Consider the following 18,052-nt stretch of genomic DNA (forward strand, 5'->3'; position numbering starts at 1 on the left):
TTGTTATAATCTGTAAATGGTAAGGGCAGGACTTTTCAAGTTATGTTACAGTTCTCGATATTAGTAATTGACGTGCCTTACTTTGCTTTTTTATTTTTTTCTTTCTTTGTTATACTGTTTCTTTTTATTTTCTTTTTTCGGATATGGTTTCAATGTTTCCAAACCATTTATTATTATTATTTATGCTAATATCTAATCTTCTGTGACGTCAAAAGTCTGGAAAATTATGCACATACAGATATTAATTTACCTAGGTGCCAGATTACCCATATGAGACGTATATAATAGTGTAAGTGTAGTACTTCTAAGGTTTGCTGTGTAGTAATCATTGTTGTATTTGGGAAATACTTTTAACGGGATTGTTATTGGCCCAAGGTATCCCCACTCAGGTCACCTGACCTCTTGGCAAAAGACTTCTTTCTCTGGGATCACTTGAATTATGTTAAATTTGAAAATCTTAACCAGTTACAAAACGTTAATACCTTAGAAGGCGATAGGATTTCACATTCACTTTAAAAACAATGTTTTTTTTAGCAACGTTAATTATTATTAATAAAGACTTGGAACGGCTCCTCGAAGTTTCTTTGTTGCTTAAAATGAAATTAATCCCAAAAACGGTTTAAGAGACAAGCATGTCTTAAGAAACGAGTATGAGTTTGTTCTAAAGAAAAATATACCGAACAAAATAAATGCACTGAAGAGTGGCTTATTAAAATGTACTAATTATATATATATTTTTATCTTTTTCCATTTACGGACGCACTGTATATACGTATTAATTTAATTTAATTTAAAAGAGTGTTCCACAAATTGCGTTTAATATCAAAATCGCGCTTCTTTTTTACAAAACTATTTCGCAATATTAGATAAACTTACAAGATGGTCTTCTACAGCCGCGTAATTTTCCATAATAATTTGAAAGCGTCTCTGGTGTAGATGATATTAATTATAAGCCCGTAGAAAACTTTCCAAATTCCTGAGACGTAGATGGGACTAGAACGCATCGCGTGCTCCTTTGCACAAAAGCCACTGCCGTAATATGTTAAAAAAAAATAGAAAAATAAATTTGAAAATGTTTATTACGGGGTAACGCTTTTCTGAGAAAAAGCCCGTTTAAACGCGACCTTGGGAAATGTCGCATAGCAGAGAGAAGCAGGCCTTAGACCCTTCGAAAAATGCAACCCTCGCGTTAGCTTCCAGGTACAAAAACTAGTTCTAAAAATAAGGGGGACTCGTCCAGGTGCATTTTAGTCAGACGTAGTCTACTTTGAAACATGAATTTGAATTTCGTATTGTTTATTCGACACACAAGTGAAATTTGTCGACAAGAGACGGAAACGGCGCTGCTTATCATTAATTCCGAATAAATTCCTCTATATCTTATCGGATTTATTACGAGAATTCTCCGAAACGAATCACGCGTTATAGAAATATCGATAAAATTGAGTTTCATCGAAACTTAATTTTAGCAGCAGGATCGAAATGAAGGAGGCACCTTTAAGGTTCTCATAAAAAGGGGAAAATAATGCTTCGATTGTTAAGCAGTTGACCATAATAAATATCTCTAATTCAATTCTAATTCTAATAAGTTTTCTGCTTTTTTATTGTTTGCGTCTAATAATAATATACAAATACTGGGTCAAAGTAATATTTCTTATTTGTTTTAGAAAAAAATTGAATATTCAAAAATGATAGATAAAACTAAAAGGACCAACTTAAAATTATTTTGAAATATAGCAGGCTATTTTCACTTGGTATTTCAAAGGGTAAAAAGTTTGAAAGACCATAGATTGGATGAAGGTTAGTCATAAGAATACCCATAAATATTTATTAGAGTCTTACAATTAAACATTTTTTGAAGGTTCATGTTTTTTAACACTTAAATATGCGAAGACCGTGGAATGAAGCAGATGTTCCCTTCTTAGAAGAAGGCATGGAAAACAACGCAGAATTTGAAGACGAAGTGGAGACGGTAGAAGACGAACTATGAAAATGGATTTTCAGTTCTAAACAATCAATAAACAAGTGCTAATGGAATCTCAAAGAATTTCGCGATAGTCTATTTAGACGAAACGTGGTTCGACACAGAAATGATGAAGTGATAACAACAACACTTGTGTGCTAGACGTGCCGCAATCACATGGAAAACCCATAATAATTCTTCATGCTGGGTCCAAAAATGATGGGTGGAAGATGCTTTAACAGAACGGACATGATATTTTTAGATTACCACCGTATCATTGTATATTTGACCCGATTGACATCATTTGGTCTGAGTTGAAAGCGCATATAAGAAGAAATAACACTGCGCCAAAATTTAGTGATAGTACTCTAAACGTAATTCGGCAAGAGGTGGCTAAAATATCAGTACAAACCTGTTAAAAGTTAATCAAAAGGTCGGTTGTAAAAGCACTATATTTCTGGTTGAACTATACCCGATTTAACAATGTAGGATTGTTATGGTTTATACTGAGTGCTTTCAGATTTATGGCTATTTTTTCGCTATTTTCAGACATTTATCTTCTATTTATCTTAAAATTTGTTAGAATCATTTATACAGGGTGAGTCAAAATGAAAAATATTAATTTTAATCATTTCTAGTAATGCTCTTTCAATGTTGTTTTGTTTGTTGTGTTGTAGTATTTTGTGAGGTATACACATTTTTCACACACACATATCTCAATACGCTAAGAAAAATAAAAATAAATTTTCAGTTTTGTGAAAAGTTTCCTTTCATGCCTTTAATAAAAAAAATCAGTCTTTCTTAAAGCCCGAAATAGCATCGAACTACAAAATAGTATTTTCGGAGTCTTTAGTGCAAATGCAAATCAAAGTTTGCCACGCTAATAAATTATTATTCGAAACCTGTCAATTTTATATCAGTTTTACCAATTAATTTGTCGTCAGTTTTGGCTTTTTAGCGACAAGAAAGCATTTTTAGATATGACATATTAAAACAATTTAAAAGCAAAAGTATTCCAGATAAATAGATAGATAAATAGATCGATAGATAGATAGATAGACAGAGAGATAGATGATAGAGATAGCTAGAAAGATCGATAGACAGAACTTATTCGGAATAAAACAAACAGAAATCGTTATAACCACGTAACAAATACAAGTAGACTAACAACAAATTATAATGAAAGTAATATACCACTAGATGGAAGAAAGTAGTCGACATGATTTTCGTACTGGGATTTAGCTAGATGACTAGCAGACCACTAAAAGAACTCTTGAGAATTTGATGAATAGCTTTACTAGAACTGAAAAGAACGCAAGAGTCAAGACTGCAGTGAATTACTTATTATTATTATTATTACTTTGTGTCACGTAAGCGTACGGCCAATGTCCCAAGACGTAATAATTTCTAAGAGTTCTGTGAATATTATTTCGTGAAAAAAGTAAGATGCATCTTTATGATTACCAAATTAGGTCAACATTTGGTGAATGGCCACAAGAAAGAATTTTTGAGCAAGCTGATGGATCATTAGAAGGGCTCTAGATAAGAAGATGGCGGGAAGAAACTGAACAAGAAATGTTTGAACTCCTTCAACGTGTCGAAGCTGCTAGTCTGAATAGGTCTGCTAATTGTGTCAGACAATCCCAATATAACTTCGACACATTCATGACATATAAACCAGGAACACTGTCATCTATCTTGGGACAAAACTAACTAGCAAAGGAGGCTCCGAACCAGAAATCAAGAGAAGGATTGGGATGGCAAAAGAAGCTTTGGATAGACCGGCTAAAATCTATAAAGACCACAAGATCAACGAAGCCCTAAAAGGCTTCATTCTATGATGACACACAGTCAGGAAAAACGAAGTGAGACAGAGAATGTGGTTCCTCCATGATGGAGGTTCTTCGACGGTGGATAGGCAGTGATGATAACAAAGCTGGACTATTTTTTGTGGGGATCTGCTAAAAACCAGGTGTATAAAACAAACATAACAAAAGAGTACGTGACACGGAGGATGTGAGAAACCTTTCAAAGTGGCGAATACTGCTCCATCGTTTAAAGAGCGATTTCGAAACTTTTTCGGCAATTAATATATATATATATATATATATATATATATATATATATATATATATATATATATATATATATATATATATATATATATATATATATATATATATATATATATATATATATATATATATATATATATATATATATATATATATATATATATATATAATTAATTCTACATTCTGTAGTCTTGTGTCTTTTCCAATGATAGAAAAAGACCAAAGCATGAACATTTTTATTTTTCAGTTAGGGTTATTTGAGTTTGTGACGCCAGGCCAATAAATTTGCGTTCGAATGGCCTTTGCGACCTTTCGATAATTTACAAAGCAAATTTAGTATGTGTTACGTATCGATCCAGGTTAGTCGAAGCGTAATGAATAAATGAATAAATGCTTGAAGAGAAAAAGGGACAAAGTATGATAAATATGGATAATGACAACTTACTATGATAGAATGGAGTCAATGGAGGCATAAATAAAAAATTAAAATATTAGAAAAACATGTATCTGAAACTAAAGGAGTTTTAGAGTAGTTTATGGACCCAATGAAGATGACACAGTGCTCAATAAAGACCAGCTTTTGAAAAAACTAATAAGAGATTAAACAATAGTTCTGTGCAAGTAACGGTATTCAGGGAAATCGCAGAAACATATAAAATGGCACTAAACGAAAAATGGAGATGTATTAACAATATACGACAAAATGATGGGGAGATGGAGATGATTTCTTGGAGGAGATAAACGAAGATAATGATGGATAGGACGTACAAAACCCAACCCAAAAATGGAAACTAGCTGAAAAGGCAATGAATCAATGAAATATATTTGGGCTTTATTGATTTGGAGAAAGCGTTTGATAAAGCACCAAGAGACAAATATAGAAAATTATGCTTACAAAATGTTAAGGGTATTGAAAAATATTAACAAAGAAAATATAAACTATGTAATATAAAAAAATAAAGTTTCGGAGTCATTCACAAACAATACAGGAGTACATAATAAATAACTGTAAGGTACCATGTGATGGGACATGTGATATGATTTACAGAATGGCAAGAAGATAACGCTTTGGTGGAATTTGGAATAAAAGTAAATAAATAATGGTGATAGCAAGTCTCAATTACTTAGAAGTAGAAATGGTGAAGAACGAAAAACAGGAAGAAGAGTTAAAGAACAGAACAGAAAAAACACTAAAACTGTACTTTGTAATGATATAAGAATAATGTAAAAAAGAAAAAAACGTGGACGACAGGCCAAATTGTGCAAAAAAGAGGCAAAAATTGGAATGAGACAAAAAATAAAAAAAATCTTTCTTAAGATGATATTAATATTAATACCCCAACACCATTAAGCAATTGTAAGAAGGGTTTTTTGAAAATTGAGAATAATGAGGATTATTGTAAAATGTGTTTGTACGTTCGTCGAAATTAAGAGAAATGATATCGCGAATCTAACAAAGTAAGTAAAGACGTTCGTACACGAACAACAAATTTAACATGGGCCACTTATCAGTAAGACTATGTAAGAAAAACCGCAGTGATAACAACGGTTGAATCATGTTGCTGTTTGATGTGTCGTACATCATATTTTAAAAAATCCTATTGCACCGAAAAATACCCGAAATAAAAAAAATAGAGATTTTACGTTTTTCAGATGTACCTGGGATTTTAAAATGTTCTAGTTTTGTTCCAACGATAACAGAAGATTAGAGGAGAAGAATTAGTACGCAAAGGAATTACTTGCGGGATGAAAATTAAATATTATTTATTTTATAAATTGAAAAAAACCCGTGAAAAGCGTTGTTTTTGAAAAATTGTCAAATATATTACAGTGAAAACTCCCTATAGCGAAACTCTGTATTACGAACAAAATTTGTTGTACTGTTAGGTCTCCATAAGAAGCTATCTTTACTGAAAGAAAAAAGGGCACATAACAAAGTAAGGAATATAGGCCGACTTGTAATTAACAGAGTCTCTTACCTTCTCAGAATTCCTTACTCTAATTATCAAATTACCGAGAACCTAGTCGTCCTAAGTGTTTTTCAGGTAATAAGCGATTATTTTAATGCCCTTATGGGTATGTATAAAAGTACACCATTGTTTCAATCAGTTCTAATTTGACTTAGTGAATACGGGGAACATGGCGAGTAAGCGAAAAATTTTATCTCTAGATGATAAAGTTGCTTTAATTCGGAAGATAGAACGGAGAGAAAAGAAAAGCGATGTGGGAAGTCGATACGGACTTACACCGTCGACTGTATGCACGATTTGGCATTGCAAAGAAAAAATCATTCAGGCTGAAGCGGCAGGCAGTTCTAGTAAAAAATTAAGAAAGCCAAAATTTGAAGATTTGGATCGGGCAATGTTGCAATGATTCCAACAGCAACGTCTTAAAAATGTACCACTCTCTGGACCTATCGTAAAATTAAAAGCAGAAAAGTTTTCTGAACAGCTTGGCAATATCGATTTCAAGACTTCGGAAGGATGGTTGGGGAAGTCCAAACAGAGACATGGTATAAATTATGGACAGAAAAGTGGCGAAGCCCGTGATGTCGGCAGAAACGTCACTAAGGATTGGCTGGAGAAGACGTCGAAACTAGCAGAAAAGTACCCTGCTGACGACATTTGTAATGCTGACGAAACTGGTGTTTTTAAGAAAATGGCTTCGGATAAAACTCTTAAATTTCGAAACGAAAAGTGTGTGGGTAGAAAACTTTCTAAAAACGTATAACAGTGTTAGTAGCTGCCAATATGTGTGAGAGAGAAAAAATAAAGCTAGTCTTGATTGGAAAATCAACTAACCCACGATGTTTCAAAAACATCAAGCATTTGCCGGTCACCTACAAGGCAAACAAGTCAGCATGGATGATATCGCAAATTTTTGAAGAGGAAATACGGAAATGGGATGCAGAATTAAAGGGGACGAAAATATTACTTCTTTTAGATAACTGTCTTGCACATCACCATATTCCGAATATACGGAATATTGAATTGGCATTTCTTCAAGCCAAAACAACAAGTGTATTACAGCCGATGAACCAAAGCGTAATAAAAAGTCTTAAGAATCGACACAGGAAAAACATTTTAATGGAAATGATCGAGTCAGACAAATTTTCCATTAATATGCTAGATGCAGTCAACTTTATTAGTAAAGCTTGGAAAGAGGTGACAGCAGAAACAATTCAACATTCCTATCGTCGTGCAGGACTTATTACCGAAACAGAATACGAACAGGGCTTGGAAGATCATCAGCCAGTAAGTGAGTGGATAAAGCAGTTACAAACAACAATTACGTTTACAAGTGAGGAGTTGAAGGATTTTATGGTGATAGATCAAGATTTGTCTACAGCAGCAGACTTGACAGAGGAAGCCATATTACAACAAGCAGGAAAGGGTGAGGAAGTGCACCAAGAGGAAGAAGAAGATGAAGAAGTTGATCTGGGATCACCACCAACCATTCAATAAGCCCTATATTCAGTTAAGCTGCTAGAGAAATTTTTTATGTGAACAAATAGTGAGAATACAAGGCGAAGTACGGGATGGGTATTGGCATACTAAAAAAATTAAAAAAAAAGACCGATTATTTGAAACATTAAATGTAGTTCTTAAATATTTATGTAATATGTTCCTAAGTAGATGTTAAAATATGTATATAAAATAATTAAATATTACGGAACACATATGCGTATTGTATATAACTTTTTATAACGAAAAGAAAGCAGTCCGTTCATCTTCGCTATATAGAGTTTCGACTGTATATAAATTTACGGGAACTCCTCGATCAGTGAGGCACTCAAAAATAGCACTTTGAGTGAGTTGCATTATTTTTCCGGTGTAGCTCACTGTGACGCTTATTATTATTTTTGCCAACGCGTTTGTAATTAAAACATCTAACGGCAGACAAAGCACGAAATAGTGAAAAACACTAAGTTAAATAAATTTGATTAAACCATTGATACCATATCCAAAATAGACCGAATAATTTGAATTTGGCCGCAGAATGACTTTTAGAACACGCAATATTATGGAAATGGTCGAGGTGTATGATTCACGTTGAATGAAGTCATTAAGTTTCTCCAACTAAAAAATTTTAGAAAATTTGGTTCACGAATTTGGGTTTTTCCACATTTAACTAAAACGATTGAAAACAATTTCAATGGAGCACCCAGTAAAAATGCAGCTTTCCTAAAAAGAAGCGTATTTAGTTAGAGGAGTCCAAGTAGTTAATCATGAAAATAGAAGCATATTACACTTGGTTGGTATACAATTTTAATTCTCCCTCAAATTTAATAAAATTAACTCTTCACAAGATCAAATGGTTCGTGCATTTTGTCCTTTTATAATTTAATTTTGAAATTTTGACATCTCTGTCATCTAAACGAAACATAGAGAATTGACTTTTTATTGGATTTGGAGACAAAGCGACAACTCAGGAAGAAGAGGAAGAAAATTGAGAGAACATTTACAGAAACAGGGCTTGTAAAAGTTAAAAGGTATTTCAAAAACTAATTTTATTAGAAGTTGAGGGTAATCTCTATCTGAAGAAGCTGCAAAAAATGATTGTGCGGAATCATTTTAAAGTTACAATAGTTTTAGATACGTTAATGCAGCATTAATCTTAAAGCAATTTTAATTTTTTTAAAATTATTTAAAAAAAAGGCAAATTAAACTCAAATACAGGATTGTAGTGGCTACCCAATTAGTCTCAAAGAGGATCTTTCCCACAATTTTGAACTGCATATCCTAAAATTGAAATTAGAGTCGAATCTAGTATCAAAATTATTCATGAATTTAAAAACTCTTTAAGCTTTTTTAGCGAACGTCAATATAATAACCATAATATGTAGCTAATAACTAATTTGTATGCACTTACTTTTTTGGAAACATTAAAGAAGGTGACAAATAATTGATTGTCATTTGTATTTCTTAATTTTAATTTCAAAATTAGTGCATAAAAACTTTTTTAAAACGCTTCGAATCGACTTCGACTTCGACTAGACTTCGAATCATTTCGCTTTATGCTTTACGTGTCTAATAGCTAGTGGGTCTAAAATAGCTTTGGAATGCCGGTTGTTCTATTAAAAAAAAAACTAATAAAAATTGCTAAAATGTGTTGTTATGTTCAAATCATTATCTTATTCGAAAATAATAATAATAATCTTACATTACTAGAATGTAAAAACTGTAATGGAAATGTGCATCTAAAGTCCATTTTTTCTTCGTCAGATAAATATAAAAAAGTTGTAGCACGAAAATAATCCCCAATGAATGAAAGAAAATCATACACGATATCTAAAAAATAAAATAAATAAATGGACACAGATTTTGAATAACAAAATTGTTGGATCTTATTTTGTCGATCAAAATCCTACTTATATTCAATTTCTTCAAAATGATTTGATTCATTCTCAAATTCAAATCGGCCAGATTTGCCAGATTTGGTTTGGTACTATTTGGCTCGACAAATGCGTGAATATTTAAATACGGCCTTTCCCGAACGTTGGATTGGTTGAATGGGATCCAATGGCCTGCAAGATCTCCAGATATTAATTCACTCGATTTTTTCCTTAAATATTTAGAATTAGTAGTGTATAAAGGAAAAATAGCAAAGTTTAGATGATTAAAATTTAGAATTAGATGCAAAAAAACGCAAATTAACGAGACTATTGTGAAAAACACCTAATTAATTTTTTGTATGGCTTGTTTCTCTAAATTTTCTCTTAATGTAGCTCACTGTGGATCGTGTAATGGATATTTTACAGCAAACAAACTTTTTCTTGAGTGCACATCCAATAAAAATTAAAATTCTCTGGGTTTCTTTAGTTGCGCCATATTCACTTGTGACAAGAACTTTTAAAAAATTCACTTACGTGTATCCAGCGTCATCCTAGCGTAAATAAATTCTTATGTTGGGAGTTCATTTATATATTTTTATGTGGTTATCACATTAAGTAAAAAGGACTTAAAAAGTCCTTTTTACTTAATGTGATTTGTAATAAGTGTAAGCTTTTTTTTTTAATTTCTATGGTAAATAATAAGCATTATTATTATTACAAAGTTGTTTAAGGATGTGAAATAAATTTCTTTCTTAAAGCTGTAAATATAATTGAATTATATAATAATGGGTTCAAATCGTGTAGTGCAAATGTATGAAAGAGTCAAAAAAATGCATTTTAATTAATACCTAATACAGGTTTAGGAAATGCTTAATACAATTGAAAGAGCGTCGTAGGAGTAAATAATGGAAGTTTAATATGCGAAAATTAATATTTTTCATTTTGACCCCCAATGGCATTTACACATAAATCAATAAATAAATGCAGATGTTATTAAAAATACGAAAACGATCAGTATAGACCATAACAACCCTACATAATATACTGGGTGTTCCCTTTAAATTTGATTTCTCGCATATTTATGAATCGCCGAGGATATTTCAAACTAATTGTAAATAGTTTCTTTTAGTCTCATCTATAGCTTTTGTATTCAACAATTTTCTCTAAAAGAAATATAGAGTACAAGGGAAAAAAAGATGAGGGTCCATTTTAAGACTAACAGTTATTTCGTATAAAATATCGGCTATAGAATACTATCCAACTATAAGAAATGGCTAGAAAGATGACAGTACAAACTTAAACAGAATTTAAAATGTTTAGTAGTGGGCAAAAAAGATGAAGATAACCGAGGTTGTGCTCAAGAAAGGTGGCAGTCCATAGGAAACGGCAACGTCGGGCTTATGGTCGTAAACAGCCGAAATTTTTATTGACGTTGAAGTTAATTGGCGTAATTATTGATTATTCTATTTTGTGTTGTATTCCTTGTTGTTGAATAATGGCTGAGCAACAAAAAGCAAGGAAAAGAAAATCCTATGGACGAATGCAGGATGTAACTAAAACGTTACGCTTAAGTAGTCGTCAAACTGGACAACATAAATGTTGAAATATGATTTAAGCACGTGTCTAAGTCTAATCTACTACAAAGTTATGATGAACAATCCCTTTATCTGAGTGGTTTAATAAATAATAAAGGAAATCTGAAGATAACGCTGATGCGATACCTGTAGTACATGCGATGAGTCGAAAGCAAAAATTGAGGACATTGAAAAAAAAAATCAAAGTGCAGATGATCACAATGCACTGCAGTTACAGGCAGAACTGCGAAGCTTACAAGTTGAAAAAGAAGTACATTTAAAAAGAGCAGATATCCTTTAAAAACGTAAAAAAGCTGCTAGATTTAAGGCTCAAAAAGACAAAACTATTGTAATGGATTTTCAAAAAAAATTTCATCTGCCTAATATTACAACTAATGACACGGATTATGATAGACAACTTTCCTTCTACATGCTCAACATACATGTCCTTTTGATCTTTGAAGCTCTTTTCTATACTTATACTGAAGTTTCAGGAAAAAGGGTGTTGAAGATGTTTTTTCAGTGCCATGGGATTACATTTTTAACCATCTGCATTTTGATGTCAAAAAGCTTACAATATTTTGCGATTCATGCTGTGGCCAAAATAAAAACTTGGAGGTGTTTAGAATGTTACATTATATTGTTCAGTTTGTTAAAAGATAACACAATCAAAGTGGTTTTTCCTGTTTGTAGACATTCGTATCTAGAATGCGATAGAATTATGGTCTTAGTGAAACAGGAGACCTATGTTGAACAGCTTCAAGAATGGAATGCAGTTTTAAGGGATCCCCGAACAAAACCAAGCCCTTTTAAAGTTATTTCTTGTGAAGATCGGTCCATTCTTAAGACAAAATTTCTAGGGGATATATATATGCCCAAATGTCCTTTTCCTTCAAGACCGGTCAAAAAATTAACTGTTGAAAATTTTGTCATAAAACAAAAAAGGAAAACTTTCGGTACCTGAAAAGTGTTTTTTGTTAAGTTAGTTTAAGCTAGCAATAATTATATTCCAAAATCCTATTTTTGTTTACCATGCTCTAGAGTAGTCTTCCTAAATAAAAATAACAATTATTCAGAATTAAGTTTTTTGGACCCTCATCTTTTCTCCCTGTACTCTTCAAATAATAAACGAGATAAATTATTTTGACACGCTCTGTATGAAAAATTATGAATTTTATTGTTGATAAAAGAAATGGAACATTATTAGAAAAGAATAATTATGATATTTAATTGAGATTTTTTTCTGAAAGTTCTCACGTTAGAAATACGTGACTCGAAACCAGCGTGAAGTCATTCAGCTGTACTCTGACGACACACAGCCGCGAATCATACCCGATTACGACTGCGAGTTAACAAATCACCCTTAATATGATGAACGGTCTTGTCTATCGGTGATCGGTGGTATCGGAAATCGCCAAAAGAACGACTCAAGGAACATCGATTCTGAAAATCCCGCACATTCAACCATCGGCGGGTCAAAAAACACTTTGCTCTCCGCCACTGGCCGCGTCCGGATGGTGCAAAGTGTTCGCGTTTGCGTCGCAACTTCCCCCGTCGGGTCTTCCCCCACCTCCGTGCACCATGAGGTTGTGGGTCAGTAGTTTGGCGCTGTGTTCTTGAGCTTTCGCCCTCAAACACGCTATCGAGTTGTTCCGGAAGGCCTCCGGATCGTCCGTGTAGGGATTTTGCGTCGGTTGCTGTTGGGCGCCACCGAGGCTCAACTGTTCCTTACTGTCCAGAGTGGCGGCGGTGGTTGGTTGGGTCGATTGGTGACTGGAGGTGGCGCTGGTATCGCTGGTGTCGGTCCTCATCGAAGTGGTTTCCTCGTGGTCGCTGGAGGTGTTGTCTCCGGACTCTTTGAGGTGCTCCGCGGCCTCCAGGGATTTGCGGTGCATACCTGCAAAAAGATATTCTGCATTTCGCATGACAAGAATCGGGCCTACGCAACTGGGTGTGTCCCGAGGTTGTCATCGATAGGGTTGTCAAATATTTTAGACAACAATCAAGAAAACAGAATGAGATTTTTAAATTGTATTGCTGCAACCTGTGGAGGTTTCTTTGAAAAATTAACGAGCCTGCATGGAGAGGACATTAAGCGCAAAGACGGAAAGTTAAATAGAGTAAAGTTCGTTCATTCATAAATGAAAAATACCACACCATATATGAGGTGTGTTCAAAAAGTAAGGCGAGTTTTAAGTTTTATCAAACTCCATGAATTGTTTTCCCACAATTCCGAACGTTTTCTTCGTATTGTTTCTCGCAAACGGCGCATAAATTCAACTCTACCTAGTGGCAACAGCTTTTGATGTACTACGCCACCATAGTTAAAGAAAACAGTAAGCAAAACATTGACATTTGATCGAACTTGACGTAGCTTTTTGACGACTCTGAGTTCTTCCATTGGGACGACCAGTTAGGACATTTTTTTTGCTCAAAGTAGATTCACCATATGCCGTTGTAAACATTTCAAGTGTTTTGCGCACAAAACACGTCTAACGCTTCCGTCTAACAAAAAAGTAACCCCAAAACCTGGCTGAAACTGTGAACATATGTTAGGGACTTGTGTACCAACATAAAGAAAAAAAAACGTAGCCTGCAAAATTATAAAAGTCGCCTTACTTTTTGAATACACCTCGTATATATATATGCATATCTAGAATGTATTTTTTTATGTCATTGGTATAAGCAATATATTTATTAATTATTGGAAAAACTCTTAATTTTTTGGTTATATTATTAATAAAAATTTGAAGGATTTCAAAATAAATTGAAAATAAAAATTTAAATGTTTTATGTTTTAATGAAATATATTTTTCATTTGTCGCGATTCTTTGAGCCACCCTGTATAATTTAAAATATTTTCAAATTGTGTATCCTAGCAACTTTCTACGTTGACTACATTGCCGGTTCTACCAGAAATCAGTGGTAACATTGACATTTCAAATCGAATTTTCGGAATCTATATAAAAATTTAAACAACTTCCACTAAATGTTCATACACATATCTGCCATCTTGTTTGCCAAAAAAATTAAATAGATCTTAAAAAAAAAAACTCGCTTCGATAGTGTGTGATATTTACACGTTAAAATGAAATAATTATTCAATCAACACTTTCACAGGTGATGAATGCGCTTAAGCGGCAAAAATTCCTTAAAAAATTCAAATCTCTAAATTCTAATCCCGATATAGTAATTCCAAAACCACTAACTATTTGCAAAAATTCACAACAAACAATACGTTTCCTTCAGCATGGAAAGAAGCAAGGCAGTTTTTGAAAAAGGTGATGTTACTGATATTAAAAACTACCGACTCATATCACTGCTTGACCTGCAAAAAGATTTAAATTTTAATTTGAAAGCATAAACATATACTGTTGTGCAGCACAAAATATCCAGAAGGTAACGTCTTTTTTTTTTAATAAAAAATTTACACCCACAAATCTTTGTGAAAAATCAAGTCAATGAATTGCATTGCAAAAATTATTCTACAATTTTGATTTTCGTAGTGATCCGACTAAATTTTTCAACCCTTATTTGTATATGAGACCACAGCGAGTTCATGTAAGGGGTTATTGATATGATTATGTCACTTCAGGTGTTCCACAGGGTTTCAATCTTGGTCCATTGATTTTTCTTTTGTTTAATAATTATTTGGTTGCTTTGCTTTATAATAGAACAAGTAGAGTATCTAGAATATACGGTATATATATATATATATATATATATATATATATATATATATATATATATATATATATATATATATATATATATATATATATATACAGGGTTTTTCACTTAAAACTCCGCACGCCAATAAGTCCAAAACGAAAAGAAATATTTAATTTATGTAAAAAGTAGTCAAAGTGTGGGGTCAAGTAGATATTTCCTAAAGTTTAAAAAATTCGACGCCTGCAAAGAGCTGGGCGTCGCGACGCGTTGAAAAATTATTCGATTGCAGAGACTTTGGAAATACACGCATACAAAAGTACATATTATTTAAAAACTTTTTTGTTATTTACTTAAACTCATTTACTTTGCCCGTTTTTAAGTTATACCGATTTAAAGTAAACATTTCTTGATTAATAAAAAATGTGATTAACGCTTATTTTTACAAGTATGCCATGAATGTTAGTTACTATGGCAACCATTGTAATCGCAGTTGTTTTAAGTGCAATTACAAAGAATAGATTTCAACTATTTTAGTATGATTTTATTTATTATTTTTTATCGATTTAGTTCTGATAACATGATAAATAAATGAAAAAACAGTAAAATACCTACAAGTTAATAACCAAAATTATTATTGCAATTAACTACATAATAAGACATTTCAAAAATTTTGTTCAAAATTATGTCCATCTGCTCGAACACAACTATCAAAAACTTTTAACAGATGAGCTTGGGTCACTTGTAGGAGAGTCCTTCTTGTGATAGCGGCACACGCTGCACTAATTTTGTTAATGAGATCAGCCATATCTTCGATAGGTTCTTCATAGATAACGTTTTTTAGGTAGCCCCAAAGAAAATAATCTGTTGGTGTAATGTCCGGGGACCTCGCCGGCCACCTTACCGGTCCATTAGTACCAAACCATCTATTGGGATATTCTCGGTTCAAATACCTCGTTACTATTTGGGCATGGTTGCCATAATAACTAACATTCATGGCATACTTGTAAAAATAAGCGTTAATCACATTTTTTATTAATCAAGAAATGTTTACTTTAAATCGGTATACCTTAGAAACGGGTAAAGTAAATAAGTTTGAGTAAATAACAAAAAAGTTTTTAAATAATATGTACTTTTGTATGCGCGTATTTCCAAAGTCTCTGCAATCGAATAATTTTTCGACGCGTCGCGACGCCCAGCTCTTTGCAGGCGTCGAATTTTTTAAACTTTAGGAAATATCTACTTGACCCCACACTTTGACTACTTTTTACATAAATTAAATATTTCTTTTCGTTTTGGACTTATTGGCGTGCGGAGTTTTAAGTGAAAAACCCTGTATATATATATATATATATATATATATATATATATATATATATATATATATATATATATATATATATATATATATATATATATATATATATATATATATATATATACATATATATATATATATATATATATATATACATATATATATATATATATATATATATATATATATATATATATATATATATATATATATATATATATATATATATATATATATATATATATATATATATATATATATATATATATATATATATATATATATATATATGTTATATCCGGAAATCCTATTGTCCACATGGGTTAAATGCCACCGACCTGCAAGAGTGCAACGATTGCGAAAACGTCGTGTCAACGATATGTCGCAACATCCGCAGCCGTCGACCCCGTCAACGTCAGCATAAATTTATTATAAATACGAATTTCTATTGTAAAACATGGTCTGATAACATTCTCTCATCACGAGGTTATTATGTCCATTTTTAGTTTGATTTTAACGGTCTAATAACATTCTCTCGTCACGAGGTTATTACGTCCAATTTCATTTTGATTTTTATTTTAATTTAAAGTTAATAAATATATTTTTTTAAAAAGTTATTTTTGAAAAGTGAAATATAAAAATTGGCGCAGTCGGTAGGATCCGTTCACGTTGCTAGAACACGAGTATTCTAACTAGTGACGGCGGATTCCAATCCCTTAGACGGAAAGAAGAACCATCGCAGCCCAGTCGTGCCGGAACAAGGAACCTTCCATCACCGTTTCGAGAGGCAAGAATTCGGAGTAGGATCTGTTCACGTTGCTAGAACACGAGTATTCTAACTAGTGGCGGCAGATTCCGACCCCTAAATCTAGGGAACAACGAAGACAGCCCATCGTACCGGAACAAGGATAAACCCATCAACCGTCTCGAAAGGCAGCAATGAAAATATTACTGTAAGTGTTAAGAATCGTTACGAATAATTTTATTTTTAATTTGCAACATTGTTGAATTTATTACGTTCGATTACCCAAGGTTGAAAATTACCTATTTATTGAATTTTCCAACGTAGAATCGTTGCGCGATAATCATTTTGATTTAATTTTAGTCTGCAAGTTTAACTTAGCAATATTTAAAACAAAAATTGTGTTTGAACTCTTATAAATTTATTTGCTTTTTCTTAAAACCTAAAATAATGGCAACTCAATCAGACGAACCTAGTACAATGCTGGAAGTTGAACCATATAAACTTTCGGAAATTTTCTGTATCGTACCTGAATTTGAGGGTGACCAAATCTTTTTAGGAAATTTTATAAACGCGTGTGATTGTGCTTATAATATGGCAACAACGCAACAAAAAATTCTTTTAGTTATTCACATTAAAAATAAGCTCCGCGGTAAAGCAGCTCAATTAATTAATTCTAGGAATCCTGATTCATATCTAGAAATAAAGAAACTATTAACTCTACACTTTGGTGATTCTAGAGATTTACCTTCCCTAATTCATGACCTTCAACGTCTTAAACAATTGCCCAATGAATCAGCATTAACATTTTTCAATCGTCTTCAAGTCCTAAATGCGAAAATGCATTCATGTGTTCAAAAATCTACCACATTGGGATCCAAAGAGCAAAAGGATGCTCAGATATCTTTAATTGAGACTATGACCCTTAATACACTTCTTACAGGTTTAGAACCTAGATTAGGTCAACTCATTCGTGCTAGTAATCCCACTTCACTTTTAGAAGCCCAAGCAAGGATTCGTCGAGAACTCCAACTCTCATATTTTGAAAATCAAAAATCTGTCAAATTAAATTCTCCTAAATCGCATTCTGCGAATATTCGAACCCCTCTTCAGCAACCCAAATGCACTTTGTGTAATAAAATTGGCCATACTTCAAATCAATGTAGAAGTACGCATCAGCATGTCAAACCAAATTTTTCGCAATATCCACAGCGACCTTCTAATTGGTTCCAACAAAGCAACATGAGCAACAACTCGAATCAAATACCGATGAAATCTTCAAACTCTTATCCTAAGCCACATTTTATGAATCCAAACCCGCAGCGAACTCATCACGTAAACTCAAACCCGATCTACATCGACGGTTATTCCGGAAA

At 32.7% G+C, this 18,052-nt stretch overlaps 1 protein-coding gene across 1 annotated transcript in view; it reads right to left on the reverse strand.

Annotated features, from left to right (window-relative positions):
- Positions 1-12,200: 12,200 nt before the first annotated feature.
- The window catches only part of LOC132704436 (visual system homeobox 2-like), a 93,804-nt gene continuing 87,952 nt past the window's right edge, over positions 12,201-18,052 (reverse strand). Inside the window, exons 8-9 of the mRNA XM_060674435.1 lie at positions 12,434-12,844; positions 12,201-12,289 (exon numbers count right to left, since the gene is read on the reverse strand). Coding sequence (XP_060530418.1) covers positions 12,201-12,289; positions 12,434-12,844 — 500 coding nt within the window. The remainder of the gene's footprint in view (positions 12,290-12,433; positions 12,845-18,052) is intronic.

Source organism: Cylas formicarius, unplaced genomic scaffold, assembly GCF_029955315.1.
Source record: "Cylas formicarius isolate icCylForm1 unplaced genomic scaffold, icCylForm1.1 PGA_scaffold_7__23_contigs__length_41026272, whole genome shotgun sequence".
NCBI lineage: Eukaryota > Metazoa > Arthropoda > Insecta > Coleoptera > Brentidae > Cylas > Cylas formicarius.